Source organism: Pinus tabuliformis, chromosome X, assembly GCF_031772625.1.
Source record: "Pinus tabuliformis cultivar Carrire ecotype Pingquan chromosome X, CPIR1, whole genome shotgun sequence".
Lineage (NCBI taxonomy): Eukaryota > Viridiplantae > Streptophyta > Pinopsida > Pinales > Pinaceae > Pinus > Pinus tabuliformis.
The window spans coordinates 770,872,823-770,893,903 of NC_142308.1; the positions used below are offsets into that span (position 1 = coordinate 770,872,823).

General features: G+C 37.1%; 1 protein-coding gene across 3 annotated transcripts in view; it reads right to left on the bottom strand.

The window, feature by feature from the left end:
• Window positions 1-21,081, bottom strand: part of LOC149142149 (uncharacterized) — a 382,428-nt gene that overhangs the window by 183,792 nt on the left and 177,555 nt on the right. For all 3 annotated transcript variants that reach the window (XM_089448053.1, XM_089448051.1, XM_089448052.1), the window contains one exon: window positions 18,574-18,828. In XM_089448053.1, coding sequence (XP_089304179.1) covers window positions 18,574-18,599 — 26 coding nt within the window. In that variant the 5' untranslated portion in view covers window positions 18,600-18,828. The remainder of the gene's footprint in view (window positions 1-18,573; window positions 18,829-21,081) is intronic.

The window sequence follows — 21,081 nt, forward strand, 5'->3', positions numbered from 1 at the left end:
CTCTAATCTAATCAAATCATTAATCTTGCTTAATTCTTACCAAGTAGTTAGGCCACTCAACTATGTCTCCCAAATAAGTTGGTTCCCAACTTGTTTTTCATCACCTCATTTCCATAGGGACTACCCCTCATAACTTGTTGTTGGGAGACAGCTAGAACGGAGTGGGGGGTATCAGAGTGACAGCCCCTGCCCTGAGCAGTTGTCGAGTGCTTGTACAATTTGAGCGACAACAGGACTCGTATTTCTCTGAGATAGCCCTTGTACATTTGTAAATGTATTTTACTGTGAATAAACCTTACAATTTGTAGATTTTTTTAAATTAATTTTTGTGTATATAGTAGTTTGTCTTTTTTCTTAACATTTATTTGCAGGTAGATTTTCCCTTTTGAGCAAAGTTGAACGAATGATTTGAGGGTTAAATTTTCTAAGGCCATTTACTTAAGATTTGGGAAAATTCTCACTTGGGATTTGTTTTGCATACCTGAATAAATTCTTTCATTAAAGCCGCAAGTGTAGGATGCTCTCCTTGCCTTTCGAAGCAAAGGATTAGGGGAATTTAAAGTAGTAGGTAGTTTCGAAATTTTGGCAGCAAGATTTTGGGCATAATCTCACCTGGCCGAAAGCCTTGCAAGGCTTGTTTCTGCCTTGTAATAATTCACACTAACCCTTGTATATTTTTAGAGACAGGATCAAATCTCTTCAAGGGATTTTTAGCTAACAAATTTTCTTGCAGGAGATTTTACTTGGGGTTTCCAATTTTGCGGATTAGAAATTCATTTTGAAGAAGCTGCTAGCATAGAAAGCCTTGAGCCATAACGAATTATCCTTCAATCAAATTTTGATTTTAATTGAACTTTTGTGGCTCATTTCTTGCTTGATCGAGAGCCTTTGGTTGATTAACTCTTTGAGGCCATAAGCCCTCTAGGGCTTGTCTCTTCTGTAATCGATCTCAAATTCAAACCCTTGGATTTTGCAGAGATAAAACATATTTATTTGCACAGGTTTCATCACCTGGCAAAGAGGGATCTATTTGGTTAAAGGTTGTGATCTCTGATTCAATTTTTTCTTAAATAGGAACTGTTGCAGAAATCGATTTCTTGGGAGGCCTGTTTTCAATTTCTTGAAGAGCGAACCTAAATTCTGGAAATCGTTTGCATCTGGAACATTTTGAAGGCTTAATCTTTGGAAGCTTCTATTTCCTAACCGCAAGCCCTTAGGATTCTCCTCACTGTGCGAAAATCCATGGACATTAGGCCTCTTGAAGGAATTGCGTATCTCTGAAAGGGAAAACTAAGAAATTCAAAACCAATTCGTTTGGAAAAAGTTCAGAATTAAACTTTTGTGGAGGTCATATTAAATTTTGAATGCATTTTATCATTGTCGAAAGCAAAAGAAGGGTTTCTCCTCCTTGATGTCAAATTTTCCTAAACACAGAGCAAAGCATTTTGAAATTTAATTTTTGTCTTTGTAGGCCGCAAACATTTGCAGGTTCTTTTTTTTGGATGTATGGCAGCCTAACAAAGCACTTGTTAAGGAATACGAAGTCATATTTGGAAAGATTTTGTTGAGGGGAAATTTCTGTCATTTTAAATTTTATAAAGTCATTAAAATTCTTCCCTCATTATTAAATAGAGGAGGGGGCTTTGGAATTTCATTTTGTAATCTCCTTTGAAGAATTTGAAACCCTCACAATTGTCTAAGGGGTTTATTTTTCTAACTTTAATAATAATAAAAAAGTTTTTTTAGAGGGAGTTTGGGGTCCCACCCTTGGTATTCTTATCTCCTCTCTTGAAGCCTCTCTTGCTTTGCATTAACCTTTTTATTTTCTTGTGTAAATTAGAGTTCACTAACCATTTAGATTTAGTTTCATTATCTCCAATTTGAATTGCTTAAGCGCTTCATCTGATTTTCATCACTAATAGCTTTGGTTTACATTGAATATGTTGAAATTTCTAAGTTTAACACGTCAGAAATTCTTCCTGCATTATCTGGTTTATTTCACCTACTTGTTTATTACTTAACAAGTTATTTAACGATATAAATACTGAAAATAAACACAAATGCAGTCTCAACTCATATACAGATCATCCACTGAAATAATAGACAAACACACAAGGGACACCGTTATTTTTGGACAATCGTCCCTCGACAAACCCAACTTGGGAAAACCAGTGCAATAGATTAAAGTTTTTTATGGTTTTATAGATTTTTTAATTTTCATTTTTACAATATAAAAATAAAAATAAAAAAATATAAATTTTAGCTTTATGCTTTATTTCCAATATAGTTTAGTTTTTAGATTAGTTGTTACATTTCATTTTTTAACTTTTGTTTAATGCAAAAAAATAAAAAATAAATAAATAAATAAATATTTGAAAAAGTAATAAAAAATTTATGGAAAATTCTCTTGTTTGCCAGATCCAGTTATTGTCTCGTTATATCTTTCATGCTGAGATCTAAAATTTTCAAGTCGAGATACGAATACGATGTCTGGTTAATAATTCATGATTCTCATGGTGGTTTAAGGCATTTATCTCTTCAAAATTTTCAGTTGCTGGATATCGTTTTGGTCATTCTAAGAGCATTGTGATTTAGCTGATGATAGATGATTGCTGTTCATGGTCCATATTTTTATATCATTTAACAAGTAATCGTTTTAACCACAATCTCTTAAGGCACTGGTCTGCTAAATTAATCAAATCCATCGAGTGCTTTTTATATCGTATCTCCTGTCTCCCAACCAACTAGTCGACAGTTGGTCTCATCATCTCACAGGGACTACCCCCCTTAGCCGCGGGAGACAGGCTTAAACGGAGGGATCGGGGATCAAGGTGACAGCTCCCGGTCTGAGCGTTGTCGTGCCAATCCGCGCGACAACATTTTTTGGCGCCGTTGCCGGGGACACTTTGTTCTCGGTGTTTCATCGACATTCACCTTCTCATCTTTCTCATCTCTCATTTTGAGCTGGCAAATTCAACCTTTTGGGTTATCATTTGGATCTTTTATTGCCTTATTTTTCGCCATATCAGTAGCATCTCTTCGGTTTGTTTCTTGTTTGAGTGGCGACTCCACTTTCTCATTCTTCCCAGACAAGAAGCTTTCATCATATCTGCTTGTGGTTACTTTTTGAATCCTAGAATCAGATTCATTGTTCAAGTGGCGACTCCACTTCTTTCATCTCTTAATTTTCTTGAGCAGAAATCTCTTTCTATCATCCATTTGATCCCTTATTGTTCATCATGGATTATTCATTTAAACCATGTCATTTTACTGATAATCTCCATGATCTTCCGAAAGAGGCCATTTCTAAATTATTTAAGTTCTCGGGTGGTGATTCGGTCGCTGTTAGAAAGCATTTAAACATGTTTACTTGTGTAATGATCATATATTGTAGACTTCCTCAGTATAATCATGAAGATTTCAAGATGCGTCTATTTGTCCATTCTTTAGAGGGTGATGCCTTGAATTGGTTTAATAATTTTCCTAATGATTTTTTCACTTCTTTACAAGACATTCTCAATGCTTTTAAAGATAGATATGATAGTCCAAACAGCTTGCCTTCTACCTCTAAAATTGTGCAAAAGAAAGAAAGTAATCTTATAAAAAATCCAGCTGTTGAAGAAAGTTTTCAAGATCAGAATGTGTCATCCACCGGAAATATCGCAGACCAAGTTCATGATAGTGAAAAATCAGGGACAAATGATAGTGAAAGGGAAGAACAAAAGCAAATTATACAAGATCTAATGATGCTGGTAAGAAATATGGAAAGCAATCAAACTAGTCTTATCAATGATGTTAAAACTTTATGCACCCACCTGGAAAAACGTAATAGGGAGTTGGAGGTCACACAAAATCAGCATGCTAAGGAAATTGAGGCCATGAAAACTAAATATGAAACAGAAATTAGAAGCATGCAAAGCAAGATGTCAGTCTTAGAAGAAAATATGGTGACCATGAAAGCTGATCATGATAGGGAAATTGATTCTATGCAAAACAAGTTATTAATTATGGATCATCAGTTGGCTGACATGCAAGCGAATCATAAAGAAGAAATAAATTTCATGCAACATTGCTTGATGGACGTAAAGGAAAAGAATGATAAAGTAATAAAACACATGCAAGAACACCATGCCATACAAATCAGTGCTATAAGGGATGAATGCTCTAGTCAGATGGATGCCATTAGAATACAAGTTCAAAAGATTCAACAATGGTCAGATGATAAGAGAAACTAGGAGCCTTCTCATTTGCCGAAACAAGTTCCATCTTATTATGAAGAGGTCATTAGGTGGTTAATTGAAGGTGATCCGGATAGACTTAAGAATGATAAAGATCAGATGCAGGCTAAAGAAAAAAATATCACGCATACTTCATCTGATAGTTTTGAAACAGAAAGTTCCAGGTCATCAGTAATTCAACCTGCCAGAAAGAAAAAACGTAAGGGAAAGAAAATAAGAAGAAGATTTGATGCATCAGACGGCCGTGAGCAGCTTGATTTTCGGATAGGAAAGAGTCCTACCATATGCAAAATCGGACATGGCACATCCGACAAGCAGCCCACAGATTTGCCTGAAAGCAGGCAAATGCTCAGTATGCACTATATTGAACACATCTGATGCCGTAGGGCATCCTTTGTATCGTATTTCTAACCCTACTCCTTGTTTTTTCCGCATTTTTATTTCTACTTTAGATAATTAATAAATGAAGAGATTTTATCTTTCCTGTGCTTAATGTATATGATGATTTTGGATGGACGCTACTTATTTTTGTGTTGTATGGATGCAGATTCTGGATTCTCACATTCCTGCAAGCAGCAACGTGTCCTCAAGTAGAGCCAGATGTTGACCTCTACTGGTCAACTACCCATGCAGTACACCCCCTTTTTTTTGCAAAAAGGGGCAGCACCTGACCAGCGTGTCCGTGCCATCCTGCAGTCATCAGCAGCTTAATCATTTTGATTGTAAACCCAGTTTGCATGTATAAATTGTAAATAATCTTAGCAGACATGAGTCGTGTATGTGAATTGCCTAGGTGGACCTAACTTTCTAGTGGTAATCTACGTCCCGGAAGGTTTTTCATCTCACCGATCCATGGATCGGCAAAGTTTTCCTTCAAACCTGACCCCAAAGCCGGGATGGATTTTGTCATTAGAACTTTAGGAGAATCCTAGTGTGTTGATCTGCTAGATTATAGTGGTGTCGCAGAACTGGGTGATTTGTGAGGGTCTATGTTAAAGGGGTTTTCCCCCTTAAGATGTAAATTTGTAAAAGTCATCATGAAATGTGTCTTGAGGGTCGAAAAATGTTGTAAATCCCCTCATGAGTCCTAAGTCCTAGGTCCTAGGTGATGTTTCCGAAGGCTTAGTTCGGCGATCCATTTTAAATTGAATTAGGAAATTAAAAAATTAATAAAATAATTAAAAATTAAAATAAATAAAAAAATAATAATAAAAAATTAAAAAATAAAGCAAAAACCCTAACTAATAAAATAATAATATTTTAAGTGAATGCATGTAAAATATTATTTTTTAATAAATCGACGGATGAGATCAAGAGATGTCTTGATCCTCATCAACGGTCGAGATCTTTTCAGCATGGATCACTCGAACTAGCCGTTGGAGTCATTTCCTTTAAGTAGGGTGCCAGGGGTCAGTTCAGATCATGGGATCTGTGACTCTGGTACTGAAGAAGCTCTCTTGTAAATCTGTTTCTGGTTAATAAAAGAAGACTTTGGGGTCCATATCTTGCTGGTGTTACTCTTGGAATGCTGTGAGATTGTTTAAATTTTCTGCATATGTTATTTTCAGCCGTTAATAATAGCTTTTTGTAGAGTATTGTGAGCACAGGTATCTTGTTCACTTGCTAGGGTTTGAGTGCTGTTAGGGTTTCTGAAGTAATGGCAGGTATCTCCATTACTTTTTGAGATCTAGCAGCATTTTTGCCCTCTTTACTGATGGTTGTTTCTGAGCTGTGCAGAAAAACCCTTATTGAAGAAGATTTGGTGGGCATTAGGGGAAGTTCTCGGCTGAACCAGCCAACTCTCGCAAGCATTTTTTGTTGAGCCCAGTTGGATTTGATCCTGGGTCTATCATTCAGTTTTATTTTCTAATTTGCATGGGAGATTTTCTGAAGTTCTTCACAGTGAAAAACCTGAAATCTTTATTTCTTTAAAATATTTATGTACTTACTGCTGAATCTGGCTGTTAAGGGGCCAAAATCTGTAAATTAAATAAGCTGATCTAGGGCTTTGAGTTTTGCTTTTATCAGGTTTAATTAGGGTTTTCCAGTTTTTGGTTTCAGGTGTATTTTTTCCTTGGGTGATCTTGTTACGCCAGCAGTCCTTCCGCACTAAGCTCGAGCACCAGATGTTTGAAAACGAGGCTGCCAAAGTACTGATATGAGACTGAGAAACCTGTGGATCAATAAATCGGCAAATCCGTGGACCCGCATGCCTCTCAAAATTCCCCGCCGTCAACCTGCGCACACACAAGTGACCAGATCTTTCTGCTGTGGACTCCAGATACGCTCAACGTAAGTTCAATTTCTTTCAAAGCGCTGAAGGTAAAGCGTATCTGTCAATCCTTGCGGCTGTGCTTTTCACCATACCCAAATCCGTGAGCCCAGGTTTATTCAACGAATTTTCTCAGCGAGGTAAGAATCCGGGATTTTATGGTGGGTGTTAAGGTTGTTTGAACTCATATGTTTGCAGATGAAAACCTTTTTTTTCTTGCAATTTTGGATTTTAAAGATTGTGTGAACGCGTCTTGCCTTCTGCGTGGTATCATACTGTGTATTTTCGATTGTGCTGAGGGTGAAGCGTATCACTGCATTTGATATGGTGTTTTCTGCCAGCCGGTTTGCCTGAGCCCTCATTCGACCCGTGTGCCAGCTAAATCGCAAACCAAGCAGTTTTTCGATGCACCCAGATTGTAGATAGGCGTGCGTATGATCATCCGCCGTCCGGAACTGGAAACCGCAGGTAACAATCGATTCATCACCGCATTTCCTCGCCAGGATCAGTCAGGTAACCTTCAAGCCGCCTTTCGACTGTGTATAGTTGCAGGTTGTCTTGGGCATGCGTTCATTTTTACGTCTGAGCATGGTTACGATTTTTTTTGTTTTTTCGCGTAATGTTTTATCAGCACATTGTTTTAAATTCATAGATTTTTTTTTTAGTGGTTACGTTGTAGGTTAATGTTAGTTGTTGTTTTGGTTTAGAGCTAGGTTTTAATTAGATTTTAGATTTTAGTGTTTAATTTAATTTTATGTTTAGAATAGATTAAAGTTTTTTATGGTTTTATAGATTTTTTAATTTTCATTTTTACAATATAAAAAAAAATAAAAAAATATATAAATTTTAGCTTTATGCTTTATTTCCAATATAGTTTAGTTTTTAGATTAGTTGTTACATTTCATTTTTTAACTTTTGTTTAATGCAAAAAAAATAAATAAATAAATAAATATTTGAAAAAGTAATAAAAAATTTATGGAAAATTCTCTTGTTTGCCAGATCCAGTTATTGTCCCGTTATATCTTTCATGCTGAGATCTAAAATTTTCAAGTCGAGATACAAATACGATGTCTGGTTAATAATTCATGATTCTCGTGGTGGTTTAAGGCATTTATCTCTTCAAAATTTTCAGTTGCTGGATATCGTTTTGGTCATTCTAAGAGCATTGTGATTTAGCTGATGATAGATGATTGCTGTTCATGGTCCATATTTTTATATCATTTAACAAGTAATCGTTTTAACCACAATCTCTTAAGGCACTGGTCTGCTAAATTAATCAAATCCATCGAGTGCTTTTTATATCGTATCTCCTGTCTCCCAACCAACTGGTCGACAGTTGGTCTCATCATCTCACAGGGACTACCCCCCTTAGCCGCGGGAGACAGGCTTAAACGGAGGGATCGGGGATCAAGGTGATAGCCCCCGGTCTGAGCGTTGTCGTGCCAATCCGCGCGACAACATTTTTTGGCGCCGTTGCCGGGGACACTTTGTTCTCGGTGTTTCATCGACATTCACCTTCTCATCTTTCTCATCTCTCATTTTGAGCTGGCAAATTCAACCTTTTGGCTAAATCATTTGGATCTTTTATTGCCTTATTTTTTGCCATATCAGTAGCATCTCTTCGGTTTGTTTCTTGTTTGGGTGGCGACTCCACTTTCTCATTCTTCTCAGACAAGAAGCTTTCCTCATATCTGCTTGTGGTTACTTTTTGGATCCTAGAATCAGATTCATTGTTCAAGTGGCGACTCCACTTCTTTCATCTCTTAATTTTCTTGAGCAGAAATCTCTTTCTATCATCCATTTGATCCCTTATTGTTCATCATGGATTATTCATTTAAACCATGTCATTTTACTGATAATCTCCATGATCTTCCGAAAGAGGCCATTTCTAAATTATTTAAGTTCTCGGGTGGCGATTCGGTCGCTGTTAGAAAGCATTTAAACATGTTTACTTGTGTAATGATCATATATTGTAGACTTCCTCAGTATAATCATGAAGATTTCAAGATGCGTCTATTCGTCCATTCTTTAGAGGGTGATGCCTTGAATTGGTTTAATAATTTTCCTAATGATTTTTTCACTTCTTTACAAGACATTCTCAATGCTTTTAAAGATAGATATGATAGTCCAAATAGCTTGCCTTCTACCTCTAAAATTGTGCAAAAGAAAGAAAGTAATCTTATAAAAAAGCCAGCTGTTGAAGAAAGTTTTCAAGATCAGAATGTGTCATCCACCGGAAATATCGCAGACCAAGTTCATGATAGTGAAAAATCAGGGACAAATGATAGTGAAAGGGAAGAACAAAAGCAAATTATACAAGATCTAATGATGCTGGTAAGAAATATGGAAAGCAATCAAACTAGTCTTATCAATGATGTTAAAACTTTATGCACCCACCTGGAAAAACGTAATAGGGAGTTGGAGGTCACACAAAATCAGCATGCTAAGGAAATTGAGGCCATGAAAACTAAATATGAAACAGAAATTAGAAGCATGCAAAGCAAGATGTCAGTCTTAGAAGAAAATATGGTGACCATGAAAGCTGATCATGATAGGGAAATTGATTCTATGCAAAACAAGTTATTAATTATGGATCATCAGTTGGCTGACATGCAAGCGAATCATAAAGAAGAAATAAATTTCATGCAACATTGCTTGATGGACGTAAAGGAAAAGAATGATAAAGTAATAAAACACATGCAAGAACACCATGCCATACAAATCAGTGCTATAAGGGATGAATGCTCTAGTCAGATGGATGCCATTAGAATACAAGTTCAAAAGATTCAACAATGGTCAGATGATAAGAGAAACCAGGAGCCTTCTCATTTGCCGCAACAAGTTCCATCTTATTATGAGGAGGTCATTAGGTGGTTAATTGAAGGTGATCCGGATAGACTTAAGAATGATAAAGATCAGATGCAGGCTAAAGAAAGACATATCACGCATACTTCATCTGATAGTTTTGAAACAGAAAGTTCCAGGTCATCAGTAATTCAACCTGCCAGAAAGAAAAAACGTAAGAGAAAGAAAATAAGAAGAAGATTTGATGCATCAGACGGCCGTGAGCAGCTTGATTTTCGGATAGGAAAGAGTCCTACCATATGCAAAATCGGACATGGCACATTCGACAAGCAGCCCACAGATTTGCCTGAAAGCAGGCAAATGCTCAGTATGCACTATATTGAACACATATGATGCCGTAGGGCATCCTTTGTATCGTATTTCTAACCCTACTCCTTGTTTTTTCCGCATTTTTATTTCTACTTTAGATAATTAATAAATGAAGAGATTTTATCTTTCCTGTGCTTAATGTATATGATGATTTTGGATGGACGCTACTTATTTTTGTGTTGTATGGATGCAGATTCTGGATTCTCACATTCCTGCAAGCAGCAACGTGTCCCCAAGTAGAGCCAGATGTTGACCTCTACTGGTCAACTACCCATGCAGTACACCCCCCTTTTCTTTGCAAAAAGGGGCAGCACCTGACCAGCGTGTCTGTGCCATCCTGCAGTCATCAGCAGCTTAATCATTTTGATTGTAAACCCAGTTTGCATGTATAAATTGTAAATAATCTTAGCAGGCATGAGTCGTGTATGTGAATTGCCTAGGTGGACCTAACTTTCTAGTGGTAATCTACGTCCCGGAAGGATTTTCGTCTCACCGATCCATGGATCGGCAGAGTTTTCCTTCAAACCTGACCCCAAAGCCGGGATGGATTTTGTCATTAGAACTTTAGGAGAATCCTAGTGTGTTGATCTGCTAGATTATAGTGGTGTCGCAGAACTGGGTGATTTGTGAGGGTCTATGTTAAAGGGGTTTTCCCCCTTAAGATGTAAATTTGTAAAAGTCATCATGAAATGTGTCTTGAGGGTCGAAAAATGTTGTAAATCCCCTCATGAGTCCTAAGTCCTAGGTCCTAGGTGATGTTTCCGAAGGCTTAGTTCGGCGATCCATTTTAAATTGAATTAGGAAATTAAAAAATAAATAAAAAATTAATAAAATAATTAAAAATTAAAAAAAAAAAAAAATAATAATAAAAAATTAAAAAATAAAGCAAAAACCCTAACTAATAAAATAATAATATTTTAAGTGAATGCATGTAAAATATTATTTTTTAATAAATCGACGGATGAGATCCTCGTCAACGGTCGAGATCTTTTCAGCATGGATCACTCGAACTAGCCGTTGGAGTCATTTCCTTTAAGTAGGGTGCCAGGGGTCAGTTCAGATCATGGGATCTGTGAGTCTGGTACTGAAGAAGCTCTCTTGTAAATCTGTTTCTGGTTAATAAAAGAAGACTTTGGGGTCCATATCTTGCTGGTGTTACTCTCTTGGAATGCTGTGAGATTGTTTAAATTTTCTGCATATGTTATTTTCAGCCGTTAATAATAGCTTTTTGTAGAGTATTGTGAGCACAGGTATCTTGTTCACTTGCTAAGGTTTGAGTGCTGTTAGGGTTTCTGAAGTAATGGCAGGTATCTCCATTACTTTTTGAGATCTAGCAGCATTTTTGCCCTCTTTACTGATGGTTGTTTCTGAGCTGTGCAGAAAAACCCTTATTGAAGAAGATTTGGTGGGTGTTAGGGGAAGTTCTCGGCTGAACCAGCCAACTCCCGCAAGCATTTTTTGTTGAGCCCAGTTGGATTTGATCCTGGGTCTATCATTCAGTTTTATTTTCTAATTTGCATGGGAGATTTTCTGAAGTCCTTCACAGTGAAAAACCTGAAATCTTTATTTCTTTAAAATATTTCTGTACTTACTGTTGAATCTGGTTGTTAAGGGGCCAAAATCTGTAAATTAAATAAGCTGATCTAGGGCTTTGAGTTTTGCTTTTATCAGGTTTAATTAGGGTTTTCCAGTTTTTGGTTTCAGGTGTATTTTTTCCTTGGGTGATCTTGTTACGCCAGCAGTCCTTCCGCACTAAGCTCGAGCACCAGATGTTTGAAAACGAGGCTGCCAAAGTACTGATATGAGACTGAGAAACCTGTGGATCAATAAATCGGCAAATCCGTGGACCCGCATGCCTCTCAAAATTCCCTGCCGTCAACCTGCGCACACACAAGTGACCAAATCTTTCTGCCGTGGACTCCAGATACGCTCAACGTAAGTTCAATTTCTTTCAAAGCGTTGAAGGTAAAGCGTATCTGTCAATCCTTGCAGCTGTGCTTTTCACCATACCCAAATCCGTGAGCCCAGGTTTATTCAACGAATTTTCTCAGCGAGGTAAGAATCCGGGATTTTATGGTGGGTGTCAGCCTTCAGGTAAGGTTGTTTGAACTCATACGTTTGCAGATGAAAACCTTTTTTTCTTGCAATTTTGGATTTTAAAGATTGTGTGAACGCGTCCTGCCTTCTGCGTGGTATCATACTGTGTATTTTCGATTGTGCTGAGGGTGAAGCGTATCACTGCATTTGATCTGGTGTTTTCTGCCAGCCGGTTTGCCTGAGCCCTCATTCGACCCGTGTGCCAGCTAAATCGCAAACCAAGCAGTTTTTCGATGCACCCAGATTGTAGATAGGCGTGCGTATGATCATCCGCCGTCCGGAACTGGAAACCGCAGGTAACAATCGATTCATCACCGCATTTCTTCGCCAGGATCAGTCAGGTAACCTTCAAGCAGCCTTTCGACTGTGTATAGTTGCAGGTTGTCTTGGGCATGCGTTCATTTTTACGTCTGAGCATGGTTATGATTTTTTTTGTTTTTTCGCGTAATGTTTTATCAGCACATTGTTTTAAATTCATAGATTTTTTTTAGTGGTTACGTTGTAGGTTAATGTTAGTTGTTGTTTTGGTTTAGAGCTAGGTTTTAATTAGATTTTAGATTTTAGTGTTTAATTTAATTTATGTTTAGAATAGATTAAAGTTTTTTATGGTTTTATAGATTTTTTAATTTTCATTTCTACAATATAAAAAAAAATAAAAAAATATAAATTTTAGCTTTATGCTTTATTTCCAATATAGTTTAGTTTCTAGATTAGTTGTTACATTTCATTTTTTAACTTTTGTTTAATGCAAAAAAAAAAAAAAAAAAAAAAAAAAATATTTGAAAAAGTAATAAAAATTTTATGGAAAATTCTCTTGTTTGCCAGATCCAGTTATTGTCTCGTTATATCTTTCATGCTGAGATCTAAAATTTTCAAGTCGAGATACGAATACGATGTCTGGTTAACTATTCAGGGCTAGATCCATCATTCATACTAGTTTTGAAGTTGATCCAGAGGTGTTGCAGGTCTTCTTTGAAGGATTACAACGCCAAATATCCATAACTCCAAGCCCTAGTCTTGTTAGCTATTGCTCTACAAGTTTGATCCTTGTGTTTTAAGCTAATAATCTGCGAGTGCAGGCATTGGAGGAGCGATTTCTCTCTTATTTCCCAATTTGGCATAGGCCACTAGGCCTAAGGGTTTGCTTCTCTTATCCTCACCCTTTCCTCCTCACTCTCAAAATTTACATCAAATCTGAAGTATTAATAGCAGTGGCATAACTTAAGTAGTGGCACATAATCATTGAGAAGAAGTCGTAAAACTAATTTAAATAACCTCAAGATCCCAAAGTGGTTCATTGAATAGAGGAAATTTGACATTGTTTTGTCTCATTTGCAATTGAAATATTGGATTGATATCATTGAAAAAGAGGTCTGATCAGATTTGAAATAAGTGCTTGGAACTTAAATCCAATAAGCCTTATAAGCCTGAAACTCATTTTACAATTGTTTAAGGTCTTGTCATTGGAATATTGATTGTTTTTCAAGTGGATTTTGGGACTGACATCGTGCATTTTGTATGCTGATCTATAATAGTGATATAGTGCAAAGGTGGCTCTTAATACCTTAAGTTACATTGGTGTCTTTATAATAATCTTCCATTGCATTGCATTGGCATTAGAATAGCTCTCCATGTCATTGTGTTAAAGTGCTACTTGCATTTGCATCCTTGGATTGCCACCATTGGACTTTGCATTCTTGGCATCTCATTCTTGTAGTTGCATTAATCTTATTTTGTTAAGTTATGGTATGTTCTATGCTTATAACAGTTTATTTCTTTTTCTTATTATGTTCCACAGATTAGCAATCACATATACATAAAGTAAAGTGCAGATAGAACATTAAACGATCGACAGAAAACAAGCCAAGACAAGAGACACAAGATGTGGCGGCTAGCCAGGGACAAACCCCACAATGTGTGGGGAAACCCTTTGATCAAATCTTCTTATATCTTCAATAATTCAGCAGAGAGAAATAGTACAATAAATCTGATTCATATCAGCAGCCCTAGATCAGCAGCATCAGCATTAGCGGCTTCATTATCAAACTAGGGCAAACGATATCTTGCAAACCGTTCGTCGGATTGACTTCATTCCACCACCAAAAGTTGCGGCTTTCAGAGGAGGTTCAAATGAACCTACAGCACAGTTCCAAAGAGGAGATCTTCTAGGCCACGCAAGTCAATCTTTACTTCTGCAGTTGCAGCTTCAATTTCAGTAGTTTCCGGCTTCACATGTGTGAGAGAGAGACCCATTTCAGCGCAGTAGAGAAGAGACTCATTTCTGCGTAGTAGAGAGAGAGAGAGATGTGATGACATGAGTGAGTCCAAATGAGGAAAAGTCCTCTTATATTTATACACAACGTTGGTGGGTGAATAGATGCGACTGTTGGGCTTCTAAGCCTACATGAATTGTAGGTCGGCTTGATAATAATTCCATAATCAAAATAAATTCATATCTCCCTGAATACTTATCGGAAATCTTTATATCAATCCTACACCTCTCGACGAGAGGAATCTAATAAAAATATTATCAGCCATGAATAAGATGACCCACATGAAGTTTCGCCCTGGTTGCCAATTTTAACATATTTTAAAAATCACCATTAGCAATCTCATTATTTCCTTATGCTCAGTGTTGTTAAAATCGCGATAAAATCGCGATTTTATCGAAAAAGCGCGATTTTTTCATTTACCCGATTCAAATCGCGATTTTTATGCATAAAAATCGCCACTTTTTTTTATAACGATTTTTATCGAAAAAATCGCGAGTTTTTGAAAATATCGCGATTTTTTCGAAAAAATCGCGATTTTTAAGGAAAAAATCGCAGGCCGTCGGGGCAGCGGGCTTTTTATATGCAAAATCGATTTTTATTATGTCATTTTGCTGTTTGCGCGCGGAGGAGGAGGAGAAGAGGTGAGGGAGAGGAGCTGAAGGGTTTCCGTCGGATTTGGGAGCGAATCGAAGCGTTTTTAAGAGGAATCCAAGCCTAGATCACCAATTTGTCCATAAAAGAGGTATGTAGATTAATTTTTTTTGGTTTTGCTTCTATAAAAACTTTGGTTTTCATTGTTTTTAAAGAATTTTTTGAAATTTTTCATTGATTTGGGATGGGTAATTTGTTATGACTATGAGAACCAATTTGTTATTTTTATTTTCTCATTTTTTTTAAACATTGTTTATTTTTTTTGAATTTTCATTGTTTTTTGGCATTTGGTTGGGTAACTTGGGTTTAGAAATTGGGATTTTGGAAATAATTAGCTTGTAATTTTGCAAATGCTAAATTGTAATTTGTATTATCATTTATGTAATCCTAAATTCCTATTTCCTAATCCTTATTTTTCCATAGGTTTGCAAATTCAAAATTCAAAAACAAACATGCCAAGGAAATTGGATCCTTTCTGGGAATATGGTGACCCTAAAACTCCGAATGATAGACAAAACTTGTATTGCAAGTTGTGTGGAAAGGAAATATTCGGGGGGGTGTACAGGTTGAAGTTCCACCTTGCACAAATCCCTGGACGTGATGTGGGGCCCTGTCTAAAGACAAATGCTGAAATTATCCAAAAAGCCATGAGAGCATTGGGAGAATTAGAGCACACTAGAGACGCCAAAGAAGAACTCAAAAGGCAACTAAAAAGGTCAGCTGACGGAAGTGGGCCAAGTGGCACAGGTTCTACTGCAGCGTCAGTCAATCCGGTAGCTGCATCATCATATTTTGTTCCTCGAACCACACCTGGTTCACAACCAACTATTGGTTCAATGCTAAAAAGAACTGAAAAAGAAAAAGCTGACAAGTTGATGACAAAATTTCTCCTCTGGAGTGATATTCCTTTCAGCATTATAAGGAATAATCCATTTTTCCAACCTACTGTTGATGCTATTGCCAGTGTTGGCCCGGGGTACAAACTCCCTTCTCTTCATGATTTCAGAGGCCGGCTTCTTCAAGATGAAAAGCGTGACTGCACCCAAAGATTGGAGGATTTTAGGGCATCATGGGCACAAACAGGATGCACTGTTATGTCAGATGGTTGGACTGACCAAAAGGGGAGAACCCTTATAAACTTCTTGGTTAGTTGTCCCAAGGGGAATTGACACCACTGGATGGGATTGACACCACTGCTGAATGGAGGGTTGAGACCGAGAGGCCTCTCATGGATCCCACTGAGGATTGGTTAGTGCAGGATGAGGGGGAGGAGGAGGGGGAGGAGGAGGAGGAGGAGGAGGAGGAGGAGCAGGAGCAGGAGCAGGAGGAGGAGGAGTTGGAGGAGCAGGAGGAGGAGGTGACACCGCCTACCCGGGCTACCCGGGCTACCACTACCAGAGGACGTGGTCTCCGTCCACCTCGGCCTCCTATAGCTGCTACTACTAGTTCTTCAGCTTCTAGAGCACGTCAGACTCCACTGCCATTTCCACCACCACAGGCACCAGCTTCTACATCTAGAGGGAAAGAGAAAGTTGTGCCATTTTCTCGCAAGAGGGGCAGAGGAAATCAATAGGATTAGACTTTCATTTTATTGTATATGACATTATGACATGATGAGATACATTATCATATTTTTTGTTGATATTTTGAGGCTGAGTTGGACTTGGGACTCAGGACTTACTATTCAGGACATGATTCAATGTTATGTGTGATTTTAGCGCTAGAAATGATATTAAACATCTTATATATTAGTTTTTTTATCATATTTATGTGTCAATGTATTTATTTTATGTTGTAGATGGTTTAGATATTAAAAAAATTGAAAAAAAATGAATATTTTTGTGCCAAACGATTTTTTCCCGCTTTTTTCCGATTTTTTCCCGATTTTAACGATTTTTTCCGCTTTTTTCCCGGCGCCGATTAAATCCCGATCGCGATGTGTGCAACACTGCTTATGCTTGTTATGAGTTGTACTTAAGGGAAATTGCATCTTGTATCTAGTTGGTTCATAAGATAAGTGAATGGGAGAATTTGGTCTCTAATTGTTAAGTAACATAAGAATATATTGCTCTCATTTTTGTGATCTAAATTTATCTCTCAAGAAGAATCTAATAAGCTCTTGGAGTAATTGGAATTGCTAATTATACTCATTTAAGTTGCTAATCTTGTTTTATTGGTATAATCTCTAATTGCTCTTTAAAGTGTTCCATTTATATTGCTCTTCTTATCTTGTATTGAATATCATTGTGAGCATTTTGATTTGAAGTGATCTAATCTTGTTGGAGCATTTGACAAATTTGATAATCTCATTGAAGCAATCACTCACATCTTGCATCCTCATTCTAAGTTAGAAGTGAAGCTTTAAAATTTAGCTCCAAGCATAAGCCTGGTTGTAAGAGAAATAGGACCACCTTTTCCTTTGGATTGTGACGCTTGACCCTTGCACTGAGGTTAGAACAGCTAACCTTGCAGTTCTCTTGAGGGCAATCCCCCTTGTAGGAATGGAGGGATCTGGGTCGTTAGAACCCGAGGGTAGGTATCGTTAATGAGGCCTTAGCCTCCTTCCTCTGGGTTTCTTTCTACAACCCCTCTGCAAGACTTGCATCTAAACAACCAAGGTTAAGGATTCATCTAGACTCGGCATATAATTAAAAGTTACCAAGAGCTTGCATCTCACATAGATCTAGGTCCTACACTTCATCTATGATAGAATTTGCATCCTGTGGCAATTGTTCATTTGGTAACTTGGAATACTATTCATATTGTGCAAGTAATTAATTTTTAAAGGCACTAGTCTCTATTCATAATCTTAAGAAATCTAATCAAATCGTGCTTAATAATCATACTTGCCTTTTGAATCTCAACCAAGTTGCTAGGCCATTCAGTTGTGTCTCCTTAACTTGTTGGTTCCCAAAAAGTTGTTCATCACCTCATCCATAGGGACTACCCCCCTTAGCCTGTATTTGGGAGACAGCTTAAATGAAGAGGGGAGGGATCAAAGTGGCAGCCCCTAGCCCAAGCGTTGTCGCAATTTCGTGTACAATTTGAGCGACAACAAGACACAATCATGCACCCTTTACCTAAAAACTTGCCATCCCTAAGTAAAACAATAGAGACTTTATGGAATCTCAAGCATTGTCTGGAGCAAGAAGTAATTCTAACCTAATGACTAAGGAACCAGTCAACTCAGGAAGCTACATTGGAGGAGGTAAAAGAAATCTCTCCAGCCCCACCCCCTCCAATAATAGACGTCCCCAATTATGCAAGCAGCTCCTACGAAAGAGCTTTAAGGAAACATGAAACATTATCTTTCAGCTCACCCCCGCTTACTAAGGGAAGAAATAAAAATAAGGAATGCAAAAAAAGATAGAATAGAATAAATCTCGAGGCCATGACACATTACTTGTTAGATACAAAAAAAAATTTGAATAGCAAGAAATGTTCCTACATTTTGTCATGTAAACAATTTGTTAGACAATGCCCCTTTTCACAAGGCGGTGCAAAATATTTGACAATGACTTGAAACAAACTCCAAACGATGGTAGGCAAATCTGAGGATAGTTGGACTTTATGGACTGTGTCCCACCATTTGGGTAAAGCCATAGCCACTTTTTGATAAATAAAAACAATAGTCATTGTGCAAAAAAAATAACACTTCCAAGGAAATCATGCTTTAAATATGGGAGTCGAGATTGCAATGTTCACATAACATGACAAGGTTCTTAACAATAGAGAAGAAATATAAACTTTCCAAAATGCAAAAACATGCAATGCTTAAAAGGCTTGTTAATTTGAAATCAGCATCCAGTGGTATGGATATTAATGACTCTACCCATTTGCTTATTAATCAAAACCATTGGAATAATACCTTGACATCCCGATGTATGTGGCCATGGTTATGGAGGTACTCCAGTGCCTTCAGAACATCTCGCAGGATTGTAGCAATGATCACCTCCTCAAACCCCTCTGGAAAGACAGACTTCATTATATGAAGACAAGAACCCCCTGCCATGTATGGCATTACAACCCATAGGTTCTGATTTGCTACAAAAGAGCAATGTGCTTGTAAGAGATTTGGATGGCTGATTAAGCTCAATGTCTGTGCTTCACGACGTATTTCATCCTGCACTTAAACAAATTTGGCACATTAATAGCAACAAGAGTGGCTTTCCATCTAAATTCCATATTGTTATGTGCGCCAAACAGATTGTAAGGTAATTCTTCAATTCAAAAGCATGCTGTATTGCTGCTTTTTTGCAACCAATCTCAATTAGATAAAGACAAACCCCTGAGAGACAATTCAAAGTTTCAAACAATCTGGGAAAGTATGTCTCTCTTATTTTGTTAAATATAATGTCAACAGTAAAATAAAATGGTAGATCCATTCTGCACAGGAAATTTCAACAAAGGTTAACTGTTTTTAATTCTCTCCTCATAAATATATTCCTCCCCTAAAAGTAGTGAGCATACATGCAGACAACACAAGAACAGTATAGCAGTCACTCCTCACTAGACCAGTTTGAAAACACAACCTGACATGTATGACTGTAGGTGTTAGCTCTATATGCAAAGTAAACAAGAAGAATTTACAAACATCCTGCCGAAACCTGTATCAGGATAGGAACACAGAAAACTGCTTATATTTTCTGCTCAGGTTCTTCCACATGACAAAAACTGAATATCATAATTCCACTACTTTGGAAAACATCAAAGATCCATTATTAATTTCCTACCAAATGCTGCAAGCAAATTTAGCAAGAACTGCAAAATATGATGAGAAAGGTAACTTTCCAGATGACATTCATTTATAAACATAGAAGTCATGGCCTAATCTTTCTATTGAATTAACATTTGGCATGACATTAGTGACAGGCATGTAATTTCACTACTTTAGAAAGCATCAAAGGTCCATTCTTGATTCCTCACCAAATGGTGCAAAACACATTTAGCAAGAATTGCAAAATATGACATGAGAGATACCTTTAACAGATGAGATACATTTGTAGACATAGAAGTAATGGCCTAATCTTTTATCGAGTAAAAAACTGGCACAACATTAGTGACAGGCATGTAGATCTCAAGGTTCAATTCAAAGCTCTGGCCCAAAGTCAATTAACAGTAAACATTTAACATAGAAAAGAAATTGAGACAAGTTATAATTAATAGAAGAAACCACTTAAGAAGGTCAAGTCCACAGCAAATGAGACCGCGGAAAGCTTCTTAAAGTAATGCAGCATTCATTTCGATAAACCCACATCCCAAAACATGACAGCAGCACCAATGTAGATAACAAACTGTGTTAGTTCTTAAGTTTTCAAACATTCGGAATTGAAATGACACAGAAGTTCAACTGTCAAGTCTCATTGCAACAGTGTTATTTATTAAGTGTTGCAAATTAATTCAAAAAACAAGGCAAGGCCATTCATATTCCAAAACGACATTGAATGTGAGAAACTATTAAATACTCTATTGATCTGAAAAATGGTAAATTATGATATATGAAGCTTTGGACAAAATGACAATGTTAGATAAGCTAAGCTACAATATCTTGTCCAATTTCAAAATAAAATGTTGAGAATTATAGCTCAGACAAGAACTACCGCACAGTTTCAATGTGAAGGTGCAAGAAGTAGTTCAAGATATTTTTAAAAGTAATTCTATTCTGTAATTTACTTTAATTAAAATAGTGAAAAGTCTTATATTTAGCTTTAAAGTCTAAAGAAGTGTATCTCGTACATGCATGACTTAGAGGAGTAAACTCAAAAGTAGATTAGGGTCTTGGTCTCAGCTAAAATTACAAAGACAGTTCAGGATAGGGGGTATTGACATAGTTGAGAACTTGGGTTGAGCAACCAAAAGAGAGAGAGTAGGGATTTAGGCAAAGGTGAATCTGGAAAGTAGGCAAGGCCATGCAGCACAGGTCTGTACAATCATACAGCAGGCCATACTTTTCCTGTTCTTGGTGATTTGTGACTGCACAGCCACTACGTTTAGCAAAGTGTGCAGGTTTCCTTGTAAGTTTTTTGAAGGAATGAATAGATTTTGAAGGAGTACTTACCTGTGTATGTGTGAAACTAATTTTATGCTTCCATTATTTAGTTTCTAGATATTGTATGATCGACACTATGGCCTGAATTTAATTTCTGCATTAATTAAATTCATAAATTTACTTGTTTAATTGAGATCATAAGGACAATCATCTAGGATCGGAATTTTCACATGGTATCAAAGTTATATTTCTGGTTGAGATTCTCGGGGATTCATACCAGTAAAATCAATTGTAAGGAAGGACCAGTCACCAGTAGTTAGAGAGTTTCAAAATTAATTTCAGATTTGGGAGTTTGTGCAGTAGATCTCAAAGATGGCATCAGCTAGC